The 22512-nt window shown below is 27.4% G+C and overlaps 3 protein-coding genes across 3 annotated transcripts; all 3 read left to right on the top strand.

Annotated features, from left to right (window-relative positions):
* Positions 1-4077: 4077 nt before the first annotated feature.
* Positions 4078-7368, top strand: LOC112714388 (GDSL esterase/lipase At1g29670). The gene is made up of 4 exons (XM_025765972.3): positions 4078-4414; positions 5450-5574; positions 5689-5934; positions 6685-7368. Exons 1-4 carry the CDS (start codon positions 4171-4173, stop codon positions 7162-7164), a joined length of 1095 nt encoding a protein of 364 aa, XP_025621757.1. The 5' UTR covers positions 4078-4170; the 3' UTR covers positions 7165-7368.
* A 3156-nt stretch (positions 7369-10524) lies between these two features.
* LOC112714389 (GDSL esterase/lipase At1g29670) lies at positions 10525-14283 on the top strand. Its single transcript, XM_025765973.2, has 4 exons — positions 10525-10793; positions 12246-12370; positions 12648-12890; positions 13756-14283. The coding sequence occupies exons 1-4, from the start codon at positions 10550-10552 to the stop codon at positions 14203-14205; spliced, it is 1062 nt and encodes a 353-aa protein (XP_025621758.1). The 5' UTR covers positions 10525-10549; the 3' UTR covers positions 14206-14283.
* A 5642-nt stretch (positions 14284-19925) lies between these two features.
* On the top strand, positions 19926-21962 carry LOC112714387 (GDSL esterase/lipase At5g45670). Its single transcript, XM_025765971.2, has 5 exons — positions 19926-20250; positions 20323-20447; positions 20530-20775; positions 20943-21189; positions 21446-21962. The coding sequence occupies exons 1-5, from the start codon at positions 20007-20009 to the stop codon at positions 21727-21729; spliced, it is 1146 nt and encodes a 381-aa protein (XP_025621756.1). The 5' UTR covers positions 19926-20006; the 3' UTR covers positions 21730-21962.
* The last annotated feature ends 550 nt before the right edge of the window (positions 21963-22512 follow it).

The following is a 22512-nucleotide window of genomic DNA, read 5'->3' on the forward strand; positions in this document are numbered from 1 at the left end:
ATAATAAAATCAGTAAATGTTAAAGATCACAGTCATAATTTGGTCAGACAAATTTATTTCCTTAATAAAAGTTTATTTTATTAATATCTTTTATTTTTGTCCGTACTTAATTTTTCGAGCACATCTTTAATGATTTGTTCTCATAAACGGAATAAGAAATAAGTTTACCCAACTCCCTGTTGTTGAATTGGTGGGATAATAAGGGGATAGATGTTGATGGCAACCCAATGCAACAAGCAGTGTAACACCGACAAAGAAAATGTCAACCACAACTTGCAAGGCAGCAGAGATTAGGCTGACTTGGCTCAAAGCATATTAATTAAGGAGTAAAGAAATTGGTCTAATAACCTTGATTTTTCTGATATGGTTTTTATTAGGAATCACGTTTTCAAATCCATTAACCAAATACACCGTTATTAGACCTTTTTTGCATGGAGTATATATCAATGAGAAGTTTGTTTCTTACTTAAGAATTGTAATAGATCGTTTGAGCATTATGCACTAGAAAAATGGGGGAAAAGAAGTCGATTGAATATATAATTATGATTTAAGGAGAAGACCATATCAAATGATAAAAAAAGCTGCGTAATAGTGATTTGACCTCTGCCTCAGACAGCACATATTATTAAGACGACGACCCATGTGCATGTGATCATGGTGCCTCAACAACAAATGCATGGCGCCTTCGTTGTCCAAATGTTTAATTTGCATAGTTACTCGTTCATTTATATTTGTAAGTTGTAACTACATAGATCAATGAAAAGCAAGAACTAAAGGAGAACAAAGTTAATGCAAAGTAAAAAAAAAAAAAGTATAAATGAATTTTTTTCGTGAAAATTTAGATGCAGTCAACTTTACGTAAAGTTAATAATTAAAAATAGTTGAATGATTTGATTAAATTTTCATCTAACTATTTTCAATTATCAATTGTATGTACTTAAACTTGACTGGAACTGAATTTCAACAACTTTTTTTTTTTAATTAGCATATATATAATTTTGACACCTATAAAAAGTTTAAGTTATAAATAGTGTTATAATAAGAAATAAGTTTGGCCCCAAAGGCATAAGGGGATGTTGATGGCGAGCGAATGGAGAAAGGGTACCGCCGACACAGAAAATGCAAGCAGAGGTTAAGCTGCTAATTAAGGATTAATGGAGTCTGCAATTTTTGCTTGCACTTCACTTTACACGGCGTGACAGCTATATCTGAGATCTCTCTCTAGCTAAAACCATTACATACTCCTCTCTACTCTCTCTATACCCACCACCATTTATGATCTGTTGACTAAATGAAGCCATAAACACTGCTCTCCTTCTCCTTCTCCTTCTCCTTCATTCAATTCAACATCTCTCATTAATTCCCTTTGGAAAAGCACACTCATTATTATTGTCTATTGAGTTGCATGGTTAATTGTTGAATGGGTCAAAGTTCCATCATAACAAATTAAAAGGAGATACAATGAGATATACAAGCTAAGGTCAGGAGTGCATACTCTCCGTGGAAAAAAAATTAGATGGTGTCCAGTGTTCAATTTCATTATTTATTGATCTCTCTCTTATTTAATTTTGGCTTCACTTATAGAATTAAATGTGAGAGATTACACTTTATTATCTCAAGTGTTCAAAAAAATGGAGAGGATCCATTTCCCTGAGGTTATGGTTTTATTCAAGGGAGCCACTCAACGTGTAAAACACTAATTTTTTTTTTAAAGATGTTTTTTAGTAATTAAAATTTAACACATATAATTGATTTAACTGTATTATTTTTGTCTTAGGTTAGACAAATTAATTTGACCAAAAAAAATAATGAATCAAATCTTAAACTAAATATAAATTAACATTATTTTTTATAAAAAATAACTGCAATACCTTTATTATAAAAAATATTTAAAATACTCCTATTATATATATATTGAAAATTCTAAATTCTAATTCTATGACGATAGATAAATAAAGAGCTATAATTTAGAATTACTAAAATTAATATATATAATAGAAATATTTTAATTATTTTTTATAATAAGAATATTGTAGTAATTTTCTATAAAAAATAATATTAATTTAGAATAATTTAAGATTTGATTTACCAACTTTTGGGTCAAATTAATTTGTGTAACCTAATTTTGATAAAAATAATACAGTTTAATCAATTATATGTGTTAAATTTTAATTATTAAAAAATATCTTTAATAAAACGTTTTAAACGTCTTTATGTGAATGACTCCTTTTATAAAATACAAAAAGTTTTCATTTACTCCGGATGTTATTTAATTTTGATAAGAGTTTTGCTAATATGTATCTTAAAAATAGATGATCAATTTAAAAAAAAATTTAATCTTTTTTATTTAATAAATATAAAATAAATATATTAAAATTTTCATTTTTTGTATTTATAATAAAAAAAATTTAATTTATAATATTAATATATACCTTTAAACACAAGATATATAATTTTTTTTGATAAATTGAGGCATATCATGCATTTTAATTTGTAGATATATATGTGCAAATTAATCCACACATCACTCCCTAGTCTTGTATTTTGTTACAGTTGTCTCCATTGACATTTTATCTATAGCAGCCCTACCCTATCTATGTTTATATAATAATTTGTTTCATTCAAATGCTATATCTAACCATGTGCGTGACCGATATGCTGATCATAATAGTTTGTTGTGAATCAATAATATTAACTAATCCAGAGCCACCAATATTCTTACCTAATTTAAATCTACTGAATGTTGAATAATGCAACTTGAGATAATAACAAACATTGGTATGGTGCAACCAAATAAAATTAAATCACCCTTATTAGGCGTAGGCGACGATACATACTATTTTCAGACAAAGATATTTTCTTTTTTCATAAGGAGAAATCATGATTACTGTAATTCATATTAACCAATTTTGGATGTCATCATTTCATACATGTTATTATATCTTTTTTGTACTGAACATTCCCAGTAGTCAGCTAATACTATTTATTTAAAGACACACTTAGATAAAGACGTCTAAAACGTCTTTATTTAAAGATGTTTTTTAGTAATTAAAATTTAATACATGTAACCGATTAAATCGTATTATTTTTGTCAAAATTAGGCTAAATAAATTGATTTGACCGAAAAAATAGTAAATCAAATGTTAAACTGGTCTAAATTAATATTATTTTTTATAAAAAATTACTACAAGACCCTATTATAAAAAATAATTAAAATATTTCTATTATATATATTAATATTGAGAATCCTAAATTCTAGTCTTTTATTTTTTTATTGTTATAGGGTTTAGATTTAGAATTTTCAGAATTAATATATATATATATATATATATATATATTAATTATTTTTTATAATAAAGGTATGGTAATTATTTTTTATAAAAAATAATATTAATTTAGACCAATTCAAAATTTGATTCACTATTTTTCGCTCAAATCAATTTGTCTAGCATAATTTTAACAAAAATAACACGATTTAATCGATTATATGTGTTAAATTTTAATTACTAAAAAATATCTTTAAAAAAAATATTTTAGACGTCTTCTGAGTGACTTCTATTTATTAATATTTTACCCTTTTATAAACCATACATATGATTTTACCAGAGATATAGTTTGGTTCCATTGAGTAACGAACACCAGCACGGGCCCAATTAATATGATAGCGACAATACGATATATAGGAAGTAGCCAATGTGAACATTTCTTTTAATTTGTGCTTATTAATTAATTCAGTTAATTGGTTAAATGTAATAATTAACCACACCTCCTAGCGCTAATTAAGGTGACTATGCATCATAAAATATATACATAATATATAATGAATGTTTTAAGGTACTACTACTAATAATGCGAAAATTGCCATAATTGCAAAGTTCGATAAGAATAATATAATATTAAGAGGTAGTGGTACACTGCTAAGGTTGGCCCTGTCTTCCAATTTCTTCATCACATTATGTCGGCGTGAATTTAATGTTCCTAACTAACACTCTCAACTGTAAAAGTTGTAAAAAAAAAAATAAAATAAAATAAAGCATACTCGGTACTCTTCTACTTCTATATATAGTTGTTCTCATTTGGCAAATACTTCATAGCATTTCATAGCATCGACAAAGTAAACAACATAGCTTCCACTTTGCCAAGGGTGACTTATTAGCTTCATTCAATTCAATGGTGCTCATGATGAAGTGGATTGTGGCAACATTGCTGGTGGCGGTTCTTCTGAGTAGTAGTGAAGTAGTTGAAGGTGCACCACAGGTACCATGCTACTTCATATTTGGGGACTCATTGGTGGACAATGGAAACAACAACAATCTTAACTCTTTGGCTAAAGCCAATTACCTGCCTTATGGGATTGACTTTGGTGGCCCAACTGGAAGGTTCTCTAATGGCAAAACCACTGTTGATGTCATTAGTAAGTTTGCTTATTCTAACTTCTAACTCATCTAAATTGCATGAATATCATGTACTTAATTAAAATCACATACTTTTTTATAACCTGCTTTAACTGGTTTTCACATGCATGACCTTGCTTGTTAACGTCATCTATCGTTGTCATAATCATCTTTATTAACTAATCACAATAATAATAATATCTATCTATAGTCAACCGTCTAAGATTTGACATCTTTTAATAATTTATTACATGGATAATTAATTACCTTAAAATATATTTTGGTGGAAACTCACGTGAAGTTGATATTTGAAAGCCGTTAGATGTAAATTTAGTCTATTTAGAATAACCATCCGAGTACAAGGATAATAAACATCTTCTCGAAAAATTAGTTTAACTTTTGGGTTCACCAAGGATCGAACTCTTGACCTTTCGGATCTAGCGCTTTAATACCATATCATGATATCACTCATCCCAAAAGTTTCAGCTGATGGAAAAATGTAACACTAATGATTATATCTCTAATACTCTATAAACTTCCATTGTATACATTGTATAAATATTTCATTGGCTCCTCATACTTTCCCTTAGTCAAATCATCTAATAACTTTTAGATATCAACTTCACGTGAAGTCGACTTCACCTAAGTTTTCACCATAAATTTATCAACTTTCAATCTAGGGCCGGTTTTTCAATCATTAAATTTGAGTTATTGTTTTTTTCATGCATGCATGCGTTCATTTTTTATTTATGCATATATATGTTGGCACCATATTAAAAGGTCTTTGCCTACCCTTACTTAAATTGAATTCCAATCACATGGGCTTGTTAGGTATGCCATTAATATGCAGTATAAGATAGTAGTCCTTTGATCGGTAGAAGAATTTAAAGTGCACCAGCATAAAAATTCTACTAACACATGCCCTTGTCAGTTTTGTCACCTTAATTATTGATTATATATACCTATGTACAAAATTTTTTTTGGAGGGGTGGTTTAGTAAATACACGAAATTTCTCTAACTAATTTATGTTGGAATTTATTAATTTAATTAACAGCTGAGCTTTTGGGGTTTGATGGTTACATACCTCCGTTTTCAAGCGCCAGTGGACAAGAAATACTCAAAGGAGTCAATTATGCATCAGCAGCTGCTGGAATCAGAGAAGAAACTGGAAGGCAATTGGTACTATTTAATTTAATTTCATTATTTCTTCAAAAATGTTAGAAGGTTTTTCTTTTTTTGGGCATGCAAAATAATTATGTTGTTTTGTGTGTAAAATTTGTTAACTTTTTATAGGGAGACCGAATTAGTTTCAGTGGGCAAGTGCAAAATTACCAAAAGACGGTAGGCCAACTTGTAAATATACTAGGAGATGAGAACCAAGCTGCAAATTACTTGAGCAAGTGCATTTACTCAATTGGACTTGGAAGCAATGATTACCTTAACAACTATTTCATGCCACAATTATATTCCTCCAGCAGGGAATACACACCACAACAATATGCCGATAATCTTCTTCAAGCATATACTCAGCAACTCAGGGTCTCTCTCTTTTTCCCCTTCATTTATTCACTTTTATTTGCAAATAATAATACATCAATATAACTACATTTTGTTCTGGAAACATAATAAGATAAGATATTAAGAATAAGACACAAAAATATAAACACAAAAATTAATATTTTTGTATTTTGTTTAATAATAAACTAAAATAAATTATAAAAATTTAATTTATTCTTATTTTTTTGGTTGAATTACTTTGTCGGTTTCTATAGTTTTGCGAAATTTTCAGTTAGATTCCTATATTTTTTTCTTTTTAATTGGTTCCCTGCACTATTTTTTTTTTCAATTAGGTCCTTCTTAACAGTAATTGGTTCAATTATATAGGGACCCAATTAAAAAATAAATAAATTGGTATAGGGATCCAAATAAAAGGAAAAAAATATAGGGACTCGATTAAAAATAAAATTTGATGCAAGGACTCAATTAAAAGGAAAAAAAGCATAGGAACCTAATTGAAAATTTTGCGAAACTATATGAATCAATAGAGTAATTAAACCTATTTTTTATTTAAAAATTTTGAAAAAAAATATAATTATAAAAAATTAACAAAAATAATATAAAAAAGTTATATCTCTTATTAGTATTTCTATGTTATGATAGACACAAAATTTACTAATTCATAATATATTTGTCCATATCTGTTCAACACAATTTTATATCTCTGTATTTCTATTTTAATATCTCATGCTTGTAAACCAAAGCAACTAATAGAAGTTTCCTTTTTTGAAGATTCTGTATAACTATGGAGCAAGGAAGATGGCGCTATTTGGAGTAGGTCAGATAGGTTGCAGCCCAAATGAATTGGCCCAAAATAGCCCAGATGGCAGAACATGTGTAGAAAGAATCAATTCAGCAAACCAAATATTCAACAATGGATTGAAATCCCTTGTTGATCAACTCAACAACCAGCTACCCGATGCAAGATTCACGTACATCAACACTTATGGTGTCTTTCAAGATATTATAAGCAACCCTGCATCCTATGGTTTCAGAGTTACAAATGCAGGGTGTTGCGGGATAGGGAGGAACAATGGTCAAATTACATGTCTGCCCCTGCAACCAGCATGCAGGAACAGAAGGGAGTACGTGTTTTGGGATGCATTTCATCCAACGGATGCTGCCAACACAGTCATTGGTAGAAGGGCTTACAGTGCTCAATCTTCATCTGATGCTTACCCTATTGATATCAATCGCTTAGCCTCTCTCTGAGATTCACATCCTCTAGAATGTTCTCTTCAATTTCTCCCCAAGTTTTAATTATTATTATGCCATATGTATACTAGAGGAAACACCTCTTAAATTTTCTCTTTTCTATACCGTAATTTATACTTATAATAATGTCTAAGTAGCGTTCACAGATACAAGTGTAATTTGTAATGAATTTTGGTAAAACTATTTGCTTACTGATTGAAACTTCTTGTGCCGGATCATGTTATAGTGGGATTTTTTTTTGTTCGAACCATATCTCCCAACCGATAAAAGAAGGACTAATCTGCACAATGCAGAATTCAAACTCTTGACACTTGTTTAAACAGAGTAAGTCACTAGACTAATCCAACCTTATTGTGCTCTACGAACTTTCAGATGAGTTAGCCCGATTTAATCAAATTTCTTTGTTAAAAATGAAAAATGCACATTCAACAAAGATGGCCACATCGGGTTGCACATTTAGAGAAGTTCAGAGATAATTTATTACACCATACCTAAATTTTAAAGAGGTATAATACACTCATTTTGACTAAATTGATTTTTTTAAGAAGTTGAAAAGATACAATTTAAATTTTTTTTAATATATATAATAAGACAAAGTGTACATGGCTTATAGCTGAAGATTTGTAAAATAAATTTAATTTCCATTTGAAAATCACTAATTATTGTTTGCAGGAGAAAGCAACTAAAGAATAGTAGCTTTCGCTGCTGAATGTTTGGTTTTGCTTCCAAACTACAAATATGTTTTTTTGTGTTCATACTTCATGGCACTTGTTTGAATTTCGTTTGAAATTCTAAATTGATGGTCTATACTTTATAAGAAAAAGCAATTATTCAACTAGAGAACATATAGCTTTTGTCGCAACAACTCCACTATGTTACCAACAGCATTTCTGCCAATATATGCCAACTTTTATTTATAATTATGTTTAATGGAAGTGTCTTTATGAATGTGTCTAATAAAAGTATATTTTTTATAATTGTATTTAATAGAAGTGTCTTTATAGATATATTTTTTGGATGTATCTCTTTATATATGTGTTTAAAATATAATAACTAATCATTATTGGCAATAAATTGGCAGATAATATGTTGGTACTCTATACTTTTACTTGTCACAAATAATATGGAGCGGGAATCAATCTTGGAATACAATTTAATAAAAAAAATGAAAACTGAATGAATCATGAATCATATGACATAAATTTTTCGAGTACAAAAATTTCAATACAAGTGCATACTTTTGGTACACAAGAAAAATGTGATATAAAACAATAGGTCATGGATCAAAGGTTTTTTTCCCCTTTGGTTAATGATGTAAGGTTTAATTTGTGTAGAATTTCAGAAACGGTATTGAATGATGTAATAATAATAGTTTTAAGTTTTTTTTCCCCTTAATGAAGGGATTGGCAACAAGAATCGTTAGGGGTAAAGATAACCTTTTGAGACAAGCTGTTCTCTGACTAGATTATCGTACAAATAGAGGAACAATATAGAAATTAAAGAATTTAATTAATTATAAAAATTAAAAGTGACGTTAAAATTTAAATAAAAAAGGATTTAATATAAATTTAATAAAATTATAAAGGTTGATAGAATAATTAAATTTAATAAGTAATTATATATTTGCCTTTTTTTTTGCATTATTAGTTGTGAATAAAAATCAGAATTTTAAAATTAACAATTCTAAATAAATTAAATATTTAAAGATCAAATGCTAATTTCAATGTGCAAATATATTTCCAGAAAATATGAGAAATCAGATCAGGATTGAGCGAGTAGTTCATTGCAGAAATTGAGGGAAAGAAAGATGATAGAAATTGAGTTTGTGGAGGAATAATAGCAAATTTGAAAAATGCATGCCTTTTGAAAAAAAAATTTCTAACAAAAAATATAATTTTATTTTTTAATTTTTTTATTATTTTTGTTAATTTTTTATAATTATATTTTTTATCATTATATTTTTTTTCTTAAATTTTTTGAATGAAAATAAATTAAACTTTTATAATTTGTTCAACTTTATTACCGAAAAAAAAACAAAAATACTAAATTTTGTATCTCTTGTCATTTATATTTTGTTCTTATATTAATGTCTTATCTTATACTGTTATCAAAAATAAACGTAGGCTTATAATTCAATCATAGTCGTTATATAATTCGGATATCCAAACTACTATATAATTAATACATAACCGATAAAAAACTTTATATTCATTATTATATCAAATATCATAACCGATATAAACAATTATAACTTATAAGATATATATATATATATATATATATATATATATATATATATATATATATATATATATATATATATATATATTTAGCTTATAAAATAATACAAACAAAAAAAAGTATGATCTCATCAGCTATTTTTTAATTTTATATTAACTATTTTAAATATTAACTTAAATATCAGAATGCCTTTTATATATATATCAATTTTTTCTTTTGCCTTGTCCAAAGTATAATTCGTAGCATCTAAAAAATACAAATGATCATTGAAAAGTGAACGAGGTATACAAAAAGGCCTATTCTCCACGCAAAAACAGTAAGTATTATTCAGTATTCACTTCCTAACTAGATGTAGATATTCAAACTATAATTTGAGCATAGAAAAAAAAAAAAAACTAGATGTATATATTAGAACCAGAAAACGCAAAGAACCGAGTAAATATATACACACGCACACAAATATTATTAATTAATCAAAGTGTGATAACTTGCCAAACCTGCTGCATGTGTCTTCGTACGTCTGTCATTATTGTTGTTGAAATAACACACATCTTGCAAATTAAACAAATGATTAACTAATTCCTGCAATCCAGTGCTGAAAAGTCAAAACTGCCACCCCACTACCCATCTATGAGGTATGAACTTTGCAATAATTTAATTTTTGCATGCTATTATTGAATAATCAAAATTTTAATTTCTTTGCAACTTTTTTTCCACGTTGAGATAAATTAAAGCTAATTCAAGGAAGATCAGAGAGGATGCATATATATAATGTAGAAATTCAGGTGAAGTCGACTTCACGTGAAGTTGATAGGATAAAAAATTAATCAAATAAGTCAAATCATCTAACAACTCTCACCTATCAACTTTACATAAAGTCAATTGTATTTAAGTTTTCACCTGTATACAAAAAAAAGCCAGAACTTGTCTTATCTAACATTTATTAATTGTCACAACAATTAATGATGCTCAATAAGACAAGTTGACTGTTTTTAACTGATTTTCTTTGGTTACCAAATATTTCCGACAGAAATATATATACACTTACAGTAGTAGTAGTATAAATAATACATAAGTTTTAGCTCCTCTATCCTCATTAATATTAGCGTCTTCATAGATCAGAGAATAACAGAAGAGATAGATGGTTTGCATGAAGACATGGTTGGTTGTGACAACTCATGTTGTTTCTGTTATTGTTGTGTTGGTGAATGGGAAATCCCAAGTGCCAGGGTTATATATATTTGGAGACTCATTAGCAGACAATGGAAACAACAATAATCTTCCAACAAATGCTAAAGCAAATTACACACCATATGGCATCGACTTCCCAAATAGAAACCCAACTGGAAGATTCACAAATGGTCTTACCTCAATTGATATAATGGGTAATGCTATTTCTCTCATCCTTCTTTTTAATTTTAAAGGGTATGTTAATGTTTCATATGCATGTTGTAATCTTTTATTTTTTATTATATATGGTAGAAAATATTCTTTTGTGTGCCAATAATTTAGATCAAATAAGAAAGAGGTATAAAATTGAAAGCGTTTTTAAATATTAGAGATAAAAAAATATGTATTAGGAATAAATTTAAAACCACTTCAATATTTAGGATAAGAAGAAAAGAAAATTCTAGAAGCTAGCTAATATTTTTAGTGAAAAAAATAGAAAATTGACTAATATTATCTCAAATAAGATAATTATAAAAAATATCAATAATTTAATATTTTTAAAATAATGTTTTTTTAGCTTTTATCTTCTTTTATACGTAATTGTTAAAATATATTTTAGAATTAACAAATACTATATAATTCTTTGAAATATATTGATACATAATTTTCTAAACAATTATGTTACGTATACACTAAAATCAATCACTAATATAAAATATATGTTAGAATATAAATACACATTAAAAATAAATTAAATTATACATATATTTATACATAATACATTAGTGACTGATTTTACTGTCTAATAATTTTAATGTCTAATAATTTTAATGTATAATAATATGTTTATTTCCTAAAATATATTCTAAGAGTGATTTTCTTTGCTAAAGCACTTAAAGCGTTAAATGATAATCAAAATGATATTTATATATTAAAATTAATTACGAAATTAGTCTATATATATAATGTATGTATAATTTAATTTATTTTTAATATATATTATATATTTTAATATATATTCTGCTATAATAACTGATTTTGATAGATTTAAATATACACCTAATTCACTTCTTGCTTATTACACAAATGATTATTGTGCATTGCATTTCATTTTAATTCAAAATCTTCGATAAGCTTTGTCTTTTAGAAAAAAAGTCAACTAGATCAGATGCAATGGCATGTATAACAGTTTATACGTGGTAGAAATTCATGAGCATTTATCTTGATGAGAAGTTAATAATTAAATTTATTAAATTATTTAACAATTTTTAATTATCAATTTTATATAAAAAAAGTTATTACACGTGAATTTCTACTTTGCACGTAATCTTTTGTCACATACACAGACATCATCATTCATCATCATCATGGTATAGCTTTTTAAAACAAATAAAGCCCCCATAGGCCCATAAAATCGAGGTTTATTTGGTCCTACAATAATAACTATATATTATATAATATTTACCGTAAATAATAATACAAAAAATTTAGGAGCTAGTAATTTTATTAAATTTTTACTTGTATGTAATAATTAGCAAAAAAAAAAGTGAATAATTTCACATCATTGAATAAAATTTTATACCATTAAAAATATCATTAATGACTATTTAATAGTTACAAATCACAAAAGTTACTAGTCTCTAATATTTCTCGTAACAATAATGCAGCCTGCCATCTGGGATTTAAGGATTTCATCCCACCCTTTGCAAACACAAGTGGTTATGACATTTTTAAAGGCGTCAACTATGCATCCGGTGCTGCTGGAATTCGTTTTGAGAGCGGCAGGCAACTGGTTCGTTCCTACACACTAGGCCAGCAATTTTTGTGATTGTTAGCCATTAATTAACCATTAATAATGATTTGATGGTGTGAGATTAGTGTGAGATTTCATCCAATGGCTCATCTTCTTCTGCTGGTTACATGCTGATCAAAATTCAATAAAACTGCTGGCCTCCTAAACTTTTTCTTCCAAATATAATCATATTTGACTTCAATTTTGGTGTTATTATAATAATATACATATATTTATATAAAATTAGAATAAGTATTATTGAATGAAAGTGATGCAGGGAAGCGTTATCAGCTTGGGAGAACAGATAAGAAACCACAAAATCATTGTATCGAGAATAACTGAAAGATTGGGAAGTTATGAGAGATCATTGGAATACCTTCGTAGGTGTTTGTATTACGTGAATATTGGAAGCAATGATTACATAAACAATTACTTTCTTCCTAACTCATCTACCAGCGCCACATATACTCCTCAGCAATATGCCCAAGTTCTTGTTCGTCAGTTATCTCTCTATGTAAAGGTATATATCTATCTCACTATCTTTTTTATTCAAATGTAGTAATAATAATACATTAATACTATATTTCAAAATTTAATAGCATTAAATATGCATATATTTTATTTTTTCTCTTATAAAATCTGTGTGAGTAAATTATACTGAATTTATGTGAACGTGTGTAAAAAATAATAAAATATCAAAATTTACATGTTATATATATATATACTATATATTTGCAAATAAAATAGTACATGTACATCATAATTATTTGCAACCCTAAGAAAAAGTTTTTGCTGGCTACAATAAAGTTGCCAAGCATTAAAGTAAATAAGGTGAAAATTCAGGTGAAGTCAACTGCACTTTAATTTCTACCTTAAAGTAATTGATATTTACTAAAAAGATTAAAGCATTCAATTAATAGAGATCGACTATAATAAAAGATTTTTTAATTAAAAGTAATATTATAAGGTCAATATAATTTATTATTTTCTGTCAATAATTAGTCACTTATTAATAATATTAAAAAATATTGACTAAAAATATAATATTAGACTACTAATTAAAAATGTTAACTAATATAATTAAAATGATTGGTCCTTAATTAAACTTTTTGCTTTACTTAATTATTACGACTGAAAAGGTACGTACGTACCCATGCATAGAGAAAATGACATAAAATAAATTAAATTTTGGTAATTATTTATTAAGATAAATAAGCTAATAAATAATAGAGAAATGTTATTTGTACAATAAAATCAACCACCAATGTATTTGTGTATAAATACATGTGTGGTTTAATTTATTTTCAATGTGTATTTATATTTCAACATATTTTTTATGTACTGGTAGATGACTTTAGTAGCTGATTTTGGTGTACACATTGCAGGATCTGCATGATGCTGGAGCTAGAAAGGTTGTAATGGTTGGGCTGGGAGCTATAGGGTGTATTCCTCGTTTTATCAATACAACAACCGGATCATGTGATAATGACTTGAATGCTGCTGCTTTCCTCTTTAATGAAAACCTGAAAGGCCTTGTTGATAGATTCAACAACAAGTCTGATGGCTCCAAATTCACCTTTGTAAACAGCACTGTTGGCGACCTTACTGACCCTTCACTTGGTTTCATGGTCTTCACCTCCAGCTGCTGCCCGACTCGCGCAGACGGGCAGTGTGCTGAAGGTGGAGTGCCATGCAGCAACAGGAATAGGTACTTCTTCTGGGATGAATTCCATCCAACACAAGCAGTCAACACCTTAACTGCATTACAAACATATAATGGTACAACTCCAGGATTCACTGATCCAGTGAATATCCAAACCCTCGTTCACTCTTGAATGATTCATCGTCATACCTTATAGCTGAGCAGAGTTCCCTAATTACTTTAGATCAAATAAGTTCAGCCTGTTATAAGCTTAGAGATTGAAGAAAAAGTGTGTTTTATATGTATATGTTAATCTCATACAACAATTGATATATATATAGAGAGAGAATTATAATTATAATAATCACTAATAATTCTATTAAATACATTTATTGCTAGTGACAAATCAAAAAATATTTAGTAATAAAGGCAAAAATAATTTAAAAAATTAACATAAATATATTTAAATATTTAAAATTTAAAAATATATTAATTAAATTTATAATAATTTAATTAACATGTTAAAAGTATTTTTTATTTTAATATTTGTGATGTTGCGTAATATAGTTATTATTAATACTAGCGTTTTGTCAGGTATTTTATACCCATTAAATCATATTTTATTGATTATTTTTTATATAATATAAAAAAATTATAGCTAAATAATTACAAAATTATTAAAAATATAATTTTAATGTTAACGTTGATTTTTTTTTCAAGTTCTTATAATTGTGAGAGAGAAACAAGAAAAAAATGTAAAAAAGATAAATTCAAATCTAATAATTTCGTATAATTTTCTTTATTATATATATATAGGACAAATACAAATATACAATTATATATACAATAGGACATTATATATTTTTATGTATATTTATTATTATATTATTTTTTTTATAATTCAGTGGGTAAATACTCCCACAACTTTGTATGTGGTTCCATCTCTACCTACTACACTAACTTTTTGCTATTCCAACTATATTTAACCTAATTCCAATCTAATCCACTAATATTATACTCTAATATATACAGCCTACTATATTAAGTAAACACATATATATGAATCATTTTTAGTAAGTTAATTATATTAATACTAGATTTTTTATTTACAGTTTTTTATTTTATATTTATTATATCTTTTTTAATTATTTATTTTACAACAAAATTGAACTTGTTTTTCTTTTTTGGACTCCAAATTATTCTTCTTCGCCGTCTTTATGAGCATCCAACTTCAGCAACTTATTTTCGTTACACACCCAAGTATAAGTGTAAGATTTACAAATGGCCGAAACCGGAAAATAAAGATAATACCTAAGGCCCATATAATAATATCCACCGCACTCTCAGACCAAAAATAAAACATATTGGGAAAACAAATGAATTCTTTTACTTTAGAGCAAAACCAAACACTGCTACATATAGGGGAGGGACGAGGTAGACATGTTACATGTGTACTCATGTACCATGACAAAAACTAACTCAGACTACAAAATATATATATAAAGATAAAATAATACAAAAAAAAAAGGAAAAGCACAACTACCAAGCTTGCTTTTGGTTAATTGGAATGATATGCATATATGGCAAACGAATTTTCATTATCCACCTTAACAAAACAGGATTTTAGAAACAAATTTAGAAGAGGAGTATTAGGAGGTCAACAAGTTTTGTAATTTATAGTCATTAATTAGTTATTATTGATATTTTTAATGGTGTAAAATTTCATTCAATAATGTGAAATTACTTACCTTTCTTTTGCTGGTTAAGTGCTGGTCTCCTAGACTTTCTCAATTTAAAATACTTATTAAGAGAATAAAATACAAAATTTAAAATTTTTAACATATATTAATACATTATTAAAAAACATATATTTTTATATTCAAGCTAATTGTATTAATATCCTAGTTGAGTGAAGGTAAAATAATGATGTGAAAGGAAGCAAGCAATGATAAAAGAGGTTATGGTGTCACAAAAACACAAATCACAAAATGTTTTAGCCCCAAAATTCTTAGATGCTCTGAATATTTTTATTCTGATGAGTTAATTATCTTATACGTTAGTATTATCAGCTTATCATTATTTTTAGTTTAAGTTTTAAAATATTAATAAATACAAAGAAATTTTCATATGATCCCACATAGCAAGCATCTCACTGTTCACCACTAATAGACAATTGCAACTGTCCCCCTTTCTTTTTCTACTATTCACCTTCATTATTAGAACTAGTGCGGAGCTAGATGAAATATTAGAGAGGTTAAAAATATTTATACAATAAAATTTTAAAAAAGACTAAACTGAAATTTACATATAATTTATATGTAAAAAATTAAAATTAGAGCAGCATCGCCCCCTTCTCGAGTATGTAGTTCCGCCCCTGATTACAACAGATTATATTCAATATTCTATCATTTTCTCTCCTTGTGGCAATGGCAATGTAGAACAGAGTATATTTAAGTAATTAAATGGACTCTGGATCAAAATCTGACGTTGGATTTAAGCTTAAGAAATATCTCTTCTAAGTCTCGATTGGAACTTTGATTCTATATAGTAATAATTAAAAGTTAACATCACATTAAAAATGCAACAAAAAACTGAAATATTAAAAGTATTATTCCTTAGCTTAACAGTATAATTAAGGAATAATACTTTTATTTGTAAATTGAATATTAGAGCACATGTTTCACTCAGTTCTCGTGGAGTCTATAGAAGAAATGAGAAAGTTAGGTAGCATTAGCATGCATGGTGCATGCATTATTGGATACTAGCTAGTGTGGGTCATATGATGTTGCAAACTTGTGATTCAGAAAAGGAGATCATAGATTCATATATAGCGTGCTATAGTGCCATGCTAGAACTTTTCAGACGAAAGCAAACAAATCTCATCAATTAATGGGCCATGTTTCACAGCTTAGCAAAATCTCTCTCACCTTTGTAAATTATTTCAATCATATCACTTCAATTATTATTTAAATTGGTCGAATAATTAACTCATTTATTTATTTAAATAAATGTCAAAAATTTAAACTTAACTCAATTAAAATTTCAATCCACAATAAATTAGTTTTTGACTTGTGAAACACAAAGATACTCTGAACAAAAGAAAATTTACCTTTTTTTACACTATCCATCCATCCATATGAAGGACAAATTAGATACCAAAAAATTTAATTACTCTGTTGGTTTATAATTTTGTGAAATTTTTAATTAAATTTTTGTACTTTTGTTTCTTTTTAATTAAGTTCTTGTACCAATATTTTTTTAATTGGATCTTTATATTTTTTTTTTATTTGAGTTTTTGCACCAATTTTTTTTAGTTGGGTTCCTATAAAATTAAGTCAATTACTGCTAAAAAAGACTTAATTGAAAAAAATTGGTGCAAGGACCTAATTTAAAGGAAAAAAAGTATAGAGACTTAATTGAAAATTGTGTGAAACTATAAAAACCAATAGAATAATTAAACCATACCAAAATTACTTAATGGATTATCTTTTTTATTTTTAAAAAAAAAAATATTACCAATTTTTTTTTTTGGTGACTAATATTACCAATTCTTTAATATTACGTGAGAGGGATTACAAAAATGTAAAATAAAAAAAAAACTGAAATTTATACCAAATGACTCCAATTCTGATCTCTTTATATATGTAAGTAGAAAGTATACATCCGTTGCTATATTATTACCCGATAAATTCATTTTGTTTTTTATAGAGAGACAATAATTGAAACATAATGTTACTGAAATAATGAATCGATGTACGTTGTTACTAACTGTTAAATAAATAAATACCAAATATAAATATGTGTGGACTAAGAATCTCCGACATCAATATGTGGTCAAGCTAAAAGTAAGTTTTAAGATTATAAAAATCTAATGGTTATTAAATCGATAAAATTAAAGAACTAAAAGTTTAATTAAGAGATAAATTAAATATCATAAAATAATATACTTATATATAAATTATGTATTTTATTAATTTAAATTAATTAACTATTAGTAACTAAATTAATTTTACCAATTTAATAGATTTTTTCATGAATTAAACCAGTTTAATAGTTAATTTAGTTGAGCTGAACGATCTGATCCAATTATCATTATCATATGAAAAAGTTTAGAGACCAGTAATTTTATTAAAATTTGGCCAGTACTTAATCATAAAAAAATAAGTAATTCTACACTATTAGATATCATCTCTCACCATTAAAAATACTTATGATAACTAATTAATGATTACATATTAGGGATGTGCATAGGCGTGTGAAACCGGGTTTGATGTGACACAGATCCGATCCGAAATATATACCGGGCCTATTTGTTAGACCCGAATCCAGCCCTAGACCCGATGAAACCTATACATTTTCGGGTCACGATTATACCGGGTAGAAACCGGGTGAAAATTGGGTCGTTAACATTATATTATCTCGATACCTTCTTATAAGTTATCATGTAAAAATATCCAAATTTCCAAGACTACAACCATTATTTGACATAGTAAAATTCATTTAGAAAAATATAACAAGAACCAACTATTCTCTAAAATTAAAGCATAACCATAATCAATACTAATATTGCCTAATAACACCAAATATTTAAATCAATACAAATAACACAATATTATGCATTAGTCTAAAATCTTATACATTTTAAACATAAAACATTAATTTATAGTCTTATATATAATGACTAATAACACAAAATATTAAGGTTTACAATACTTAAATTCCACATAATAATAGCCATCATCCATCATTAATAACACAAAATATTAATTGTGTATGATGACCAGACCACCGAGCTGATTTCGGGTGACCCGAACTATGACTCGGACCCGACCCAAAATAATGACCAGGTCTATTTTTAAAACCCTTACTCAACCCTAAATTCAATAAAATCACACTAAATTAACACCTAAAATATTTGAGACCGAACCAAATTTTCAAATCAGACCAGGCCATACACATCTCTACTACATATTACAAATTCTGCTTACCCTGCACTCTTCATATACGATGTTGTTCAAGTTAATAACTCCCTGCCTTAAGTGGTCTGAGTTGAACTTATTATGGTGTTCTCTCTTTCCATAGATATTATGGTATAGTATTTATTATATTTCTCTCCTTTCAGAGCAATATCCCATCTACAATATATTTTTTTTATTTAATTTAATGTTCAACATATATTTATTTATGCATTTTTTATTTAATTTTTTTAGATATATAATATTTTAACATGGCATTATAAGTCTATGACAAATTCAAAATTCAATAAAAAGCCTGTTACATATTAATTTAGCCATTTATATATAATTATTCATATATACACTTTATTTTGCAAACATAATTTTTTATGGAAAAAAATAACATTAGTTGTCAGTTTTAACATTTAGCTCTGCATTTAATGGTACCGACATAATTTATCGTTGGTCTCAGGGAAACAGACCAGTACAATAGACCACAAAACTTGTTAAGCTTTCTTTGGAACAAGAGGATAAGATGGTGGACTAGAGAGTGAGATATATAGGATCATAGGACATTGAAAAACCATATATATTAAAAGTAAAGATATCAATACTTTTATTTTTAGATTATACATAATGATAAAAATGGTACATTTTAAATTTAGTATTTCTCCCTTCTTCTAAATAACTATTTCAATACTAACAAATATTACCATATAGCTTGAATCATTTGGACATGGTGTGTTTCTCTGTTAGGCCCCACTACTCTATTATGGATATTACAATAAAAATATTATTTATACACTAAAGTCAATTATTAATATATTTATGTATAAATATATATGTAATTTAATTTATTTTTAATATAAATTTTGTATTGATAGACTAGTTTTAGTGATTGATTTTAGTATACACATCATAGACGATATTATAATAATGGATACACACTTTTCTCATTGTGATTGGCTCGGCACTATCATGAACACCCCCTCTCCTATAAATACACATTTAATTTTGATATTGTGTGTAACTAAGAGACATGGCAATGGCATGTGAAAGGAAGAAGATCCTGTGGTTGGTTCTGCATCTTCTTATGGTGGTATTTGTGAAGGGAGCACCCCAAGTGCCATGCCTTTTCATCTTCGGTGACTCACTTTCTGATAGTGGAAACAACAACGATCTTGCAACCGTTGCCAAAGCCAATTTCAAACCATATGGCATTGACTTCCCTTTTGGCCCAACCGGAAGATTCACCAATGGCCTAACCACAATTGATATAATTGGTAACAATTACTAACACTTCTCTTCTCTTTAAACTTCAATTAGTAATAATCATTAACTAATTATTATTTCAGGTCAGCAACTGGGATTTGAGGAATTCATCCCACCCTTTGCAAACACAAGTGGCTATGACATTCTTAAAGGTGTTAACTATGCATCTGGTGCTGCTGGAATTCTTGTGGAGAGTGGCTCTCATACAGTAATTAATTTCTTTTCTTTTATTATTTCTTCAACTTTAAATTAATAAATAGTTTAGTAACTATATATACATTGGGTGGTAGGGTGCTGTGATCATTCTAGGACTACAGATAGCACATCACAGAGTAATTGTTTCCAGAATCGCCAGCACACTGGGAAGTATGAACAAAGCTCAGGAATATCTTAGCAAATGCTTGTATTATGTGAACATTGGCAACAATGATTACATAAACAATTATTTCCTGTCACAATTGTACCCAACAAGCCAAATCTATACCCCTCATCAATATGCACAACTTCTCATTCAACACTTCGAACACAATTTACTGGTATTCATTCAAACCAACTCTATTTTAATTTATATGTTATGTTATATCTTATATGAAAAAATTTTCAAGTGAACCGGTATTTCAGTAATTTTTAACCATTGATCTTAAATATAAAAAATATATATAATTAAGATCAACGATTAACTATTATTGTTTGTTTGGTGTAGGATCTGATTGATGTTGGGGCAAGAAAGTTGGTGATAGTTGGGTTGGGCCTTGTAGGTTGCATTCCAAATTCCATCAAAACTTTTGGAACAAACGGATCTTGTTATGAAGAGGGAAATGAAGCTGTATCCATTTTCAATAGCAAGCTAGTATCACTGGTGGATTCTCTCAATTTCAACCTCTCTCCTTATTCCAAATCCATCTTTATAAACTCTACAGCAGTTGCCAATGCAAATACCAATGCACCTGGTACGTAATATTATATTTTTAAAAATGTTATTTGTACATTAAAATCAGTCACTAAAATCAGTCACCAATATATTTGTGTATAAATATATGTGTAATTTAATTTATTTTCAATATGTATCTATATTCCAGCATATATTTTATACTAGTAGCTGATTTTAGTAGCTGACTTTAGTGGCTGATTTTAATATACATTTAGCATAACTCATTTTTTTTATAAGATACTGTATGGACTCATGTATTGTACGTATATCTGTAGGCTTTACGGTTTCAACAGTTGGTTGCTGTGTTACGGGGTCGAGTGGAGAGTGTATTGAAAATGAAAAACCATGCTATAATAGGAAAGAGTACGTGTTTTGGGATGATTTTCATCCCACAGAAGCATGGAATCAAATAAATGCAATAAATGCATATGCTGCTACCAATCCATCATTCGTGCATCCTATGGATATCAAGCAACTTGTTGACCAACAAGTCAATATTATGCTACCGGAATTTCCACACCACTTCAAATCACACCTCACTACTACTAGTGCCCTTTAAAATTAAATAATAAAAAAATAAGTAAGGTACTTATATGATCCGATGAATCCTCATTAGTGTTAATCGAGGAGAATAAATGGACAAGTTAAATTGTGGAGACGGGAGATTAGAGTACCTTGTTTATTAGCTACTATCTCGTATAGGCGGTGTTTTTATATATAAAATAAATTAATAAATGTGAGAGAGTATGTACCTCTGTTTAGTGATTGAATAAAAATAACCATTAATCTATATATATACATGAATGAATTCATTTTAAAATAGATGAAATTTGTTTTTTTTTTTTTTATCAAAAAAAAAAAGGTTACGAATAATACTAAACTTATTATATAAGAATAATATTACCTGACCGACAAAATTTAGACGAACATTAAATATTAAATTTTAAATCATAAATTTTAATAATATAAAAATAAAATGTTAATCCAACATGTTAGTTAATATTAATAAGAATAATGTTAATAAATTAATTTTTTTAACAGTAATATTAAAAAAATAAAAAATAAACAGAATTTATCTTATTTAATATTCATTAATTATTATTTAAATGTCAATTATGACTATTTTGGTTAATTTTTTTATTAAATATTGCCGTTTTTTCAATTAGTTTGTTTATATTAAATTCTAGACTTTAAATTATATATTCTTAACTTAAATTCTAAACCTAAATACTAAAATTAGTTAATATTAGTTAATTAAAAATTTTCTTTTCACTTTTTAATTCATAAAATAAAAAAGTATTAACCCTTAATATATGTGTTCGTTTATATCTGTGTATGTTTT

The sequence above is a fragment of the Arachis hypogaea genome, chromosome 10 (genome assembly GCF_003086295.3).
Source record: "Arachis hypogaea cultivar Tifrunner chromosome 10, arahy.Tifrunner.gnm2.J5K5, whole genome shotgun sequence".
Taxonomy (NCBI): Eukaryota; Viridiplantae; Streptophyta; class Magnoliopsida; order Fabales; family Fabaceae; genus Arachis; species Arachis hypogaea.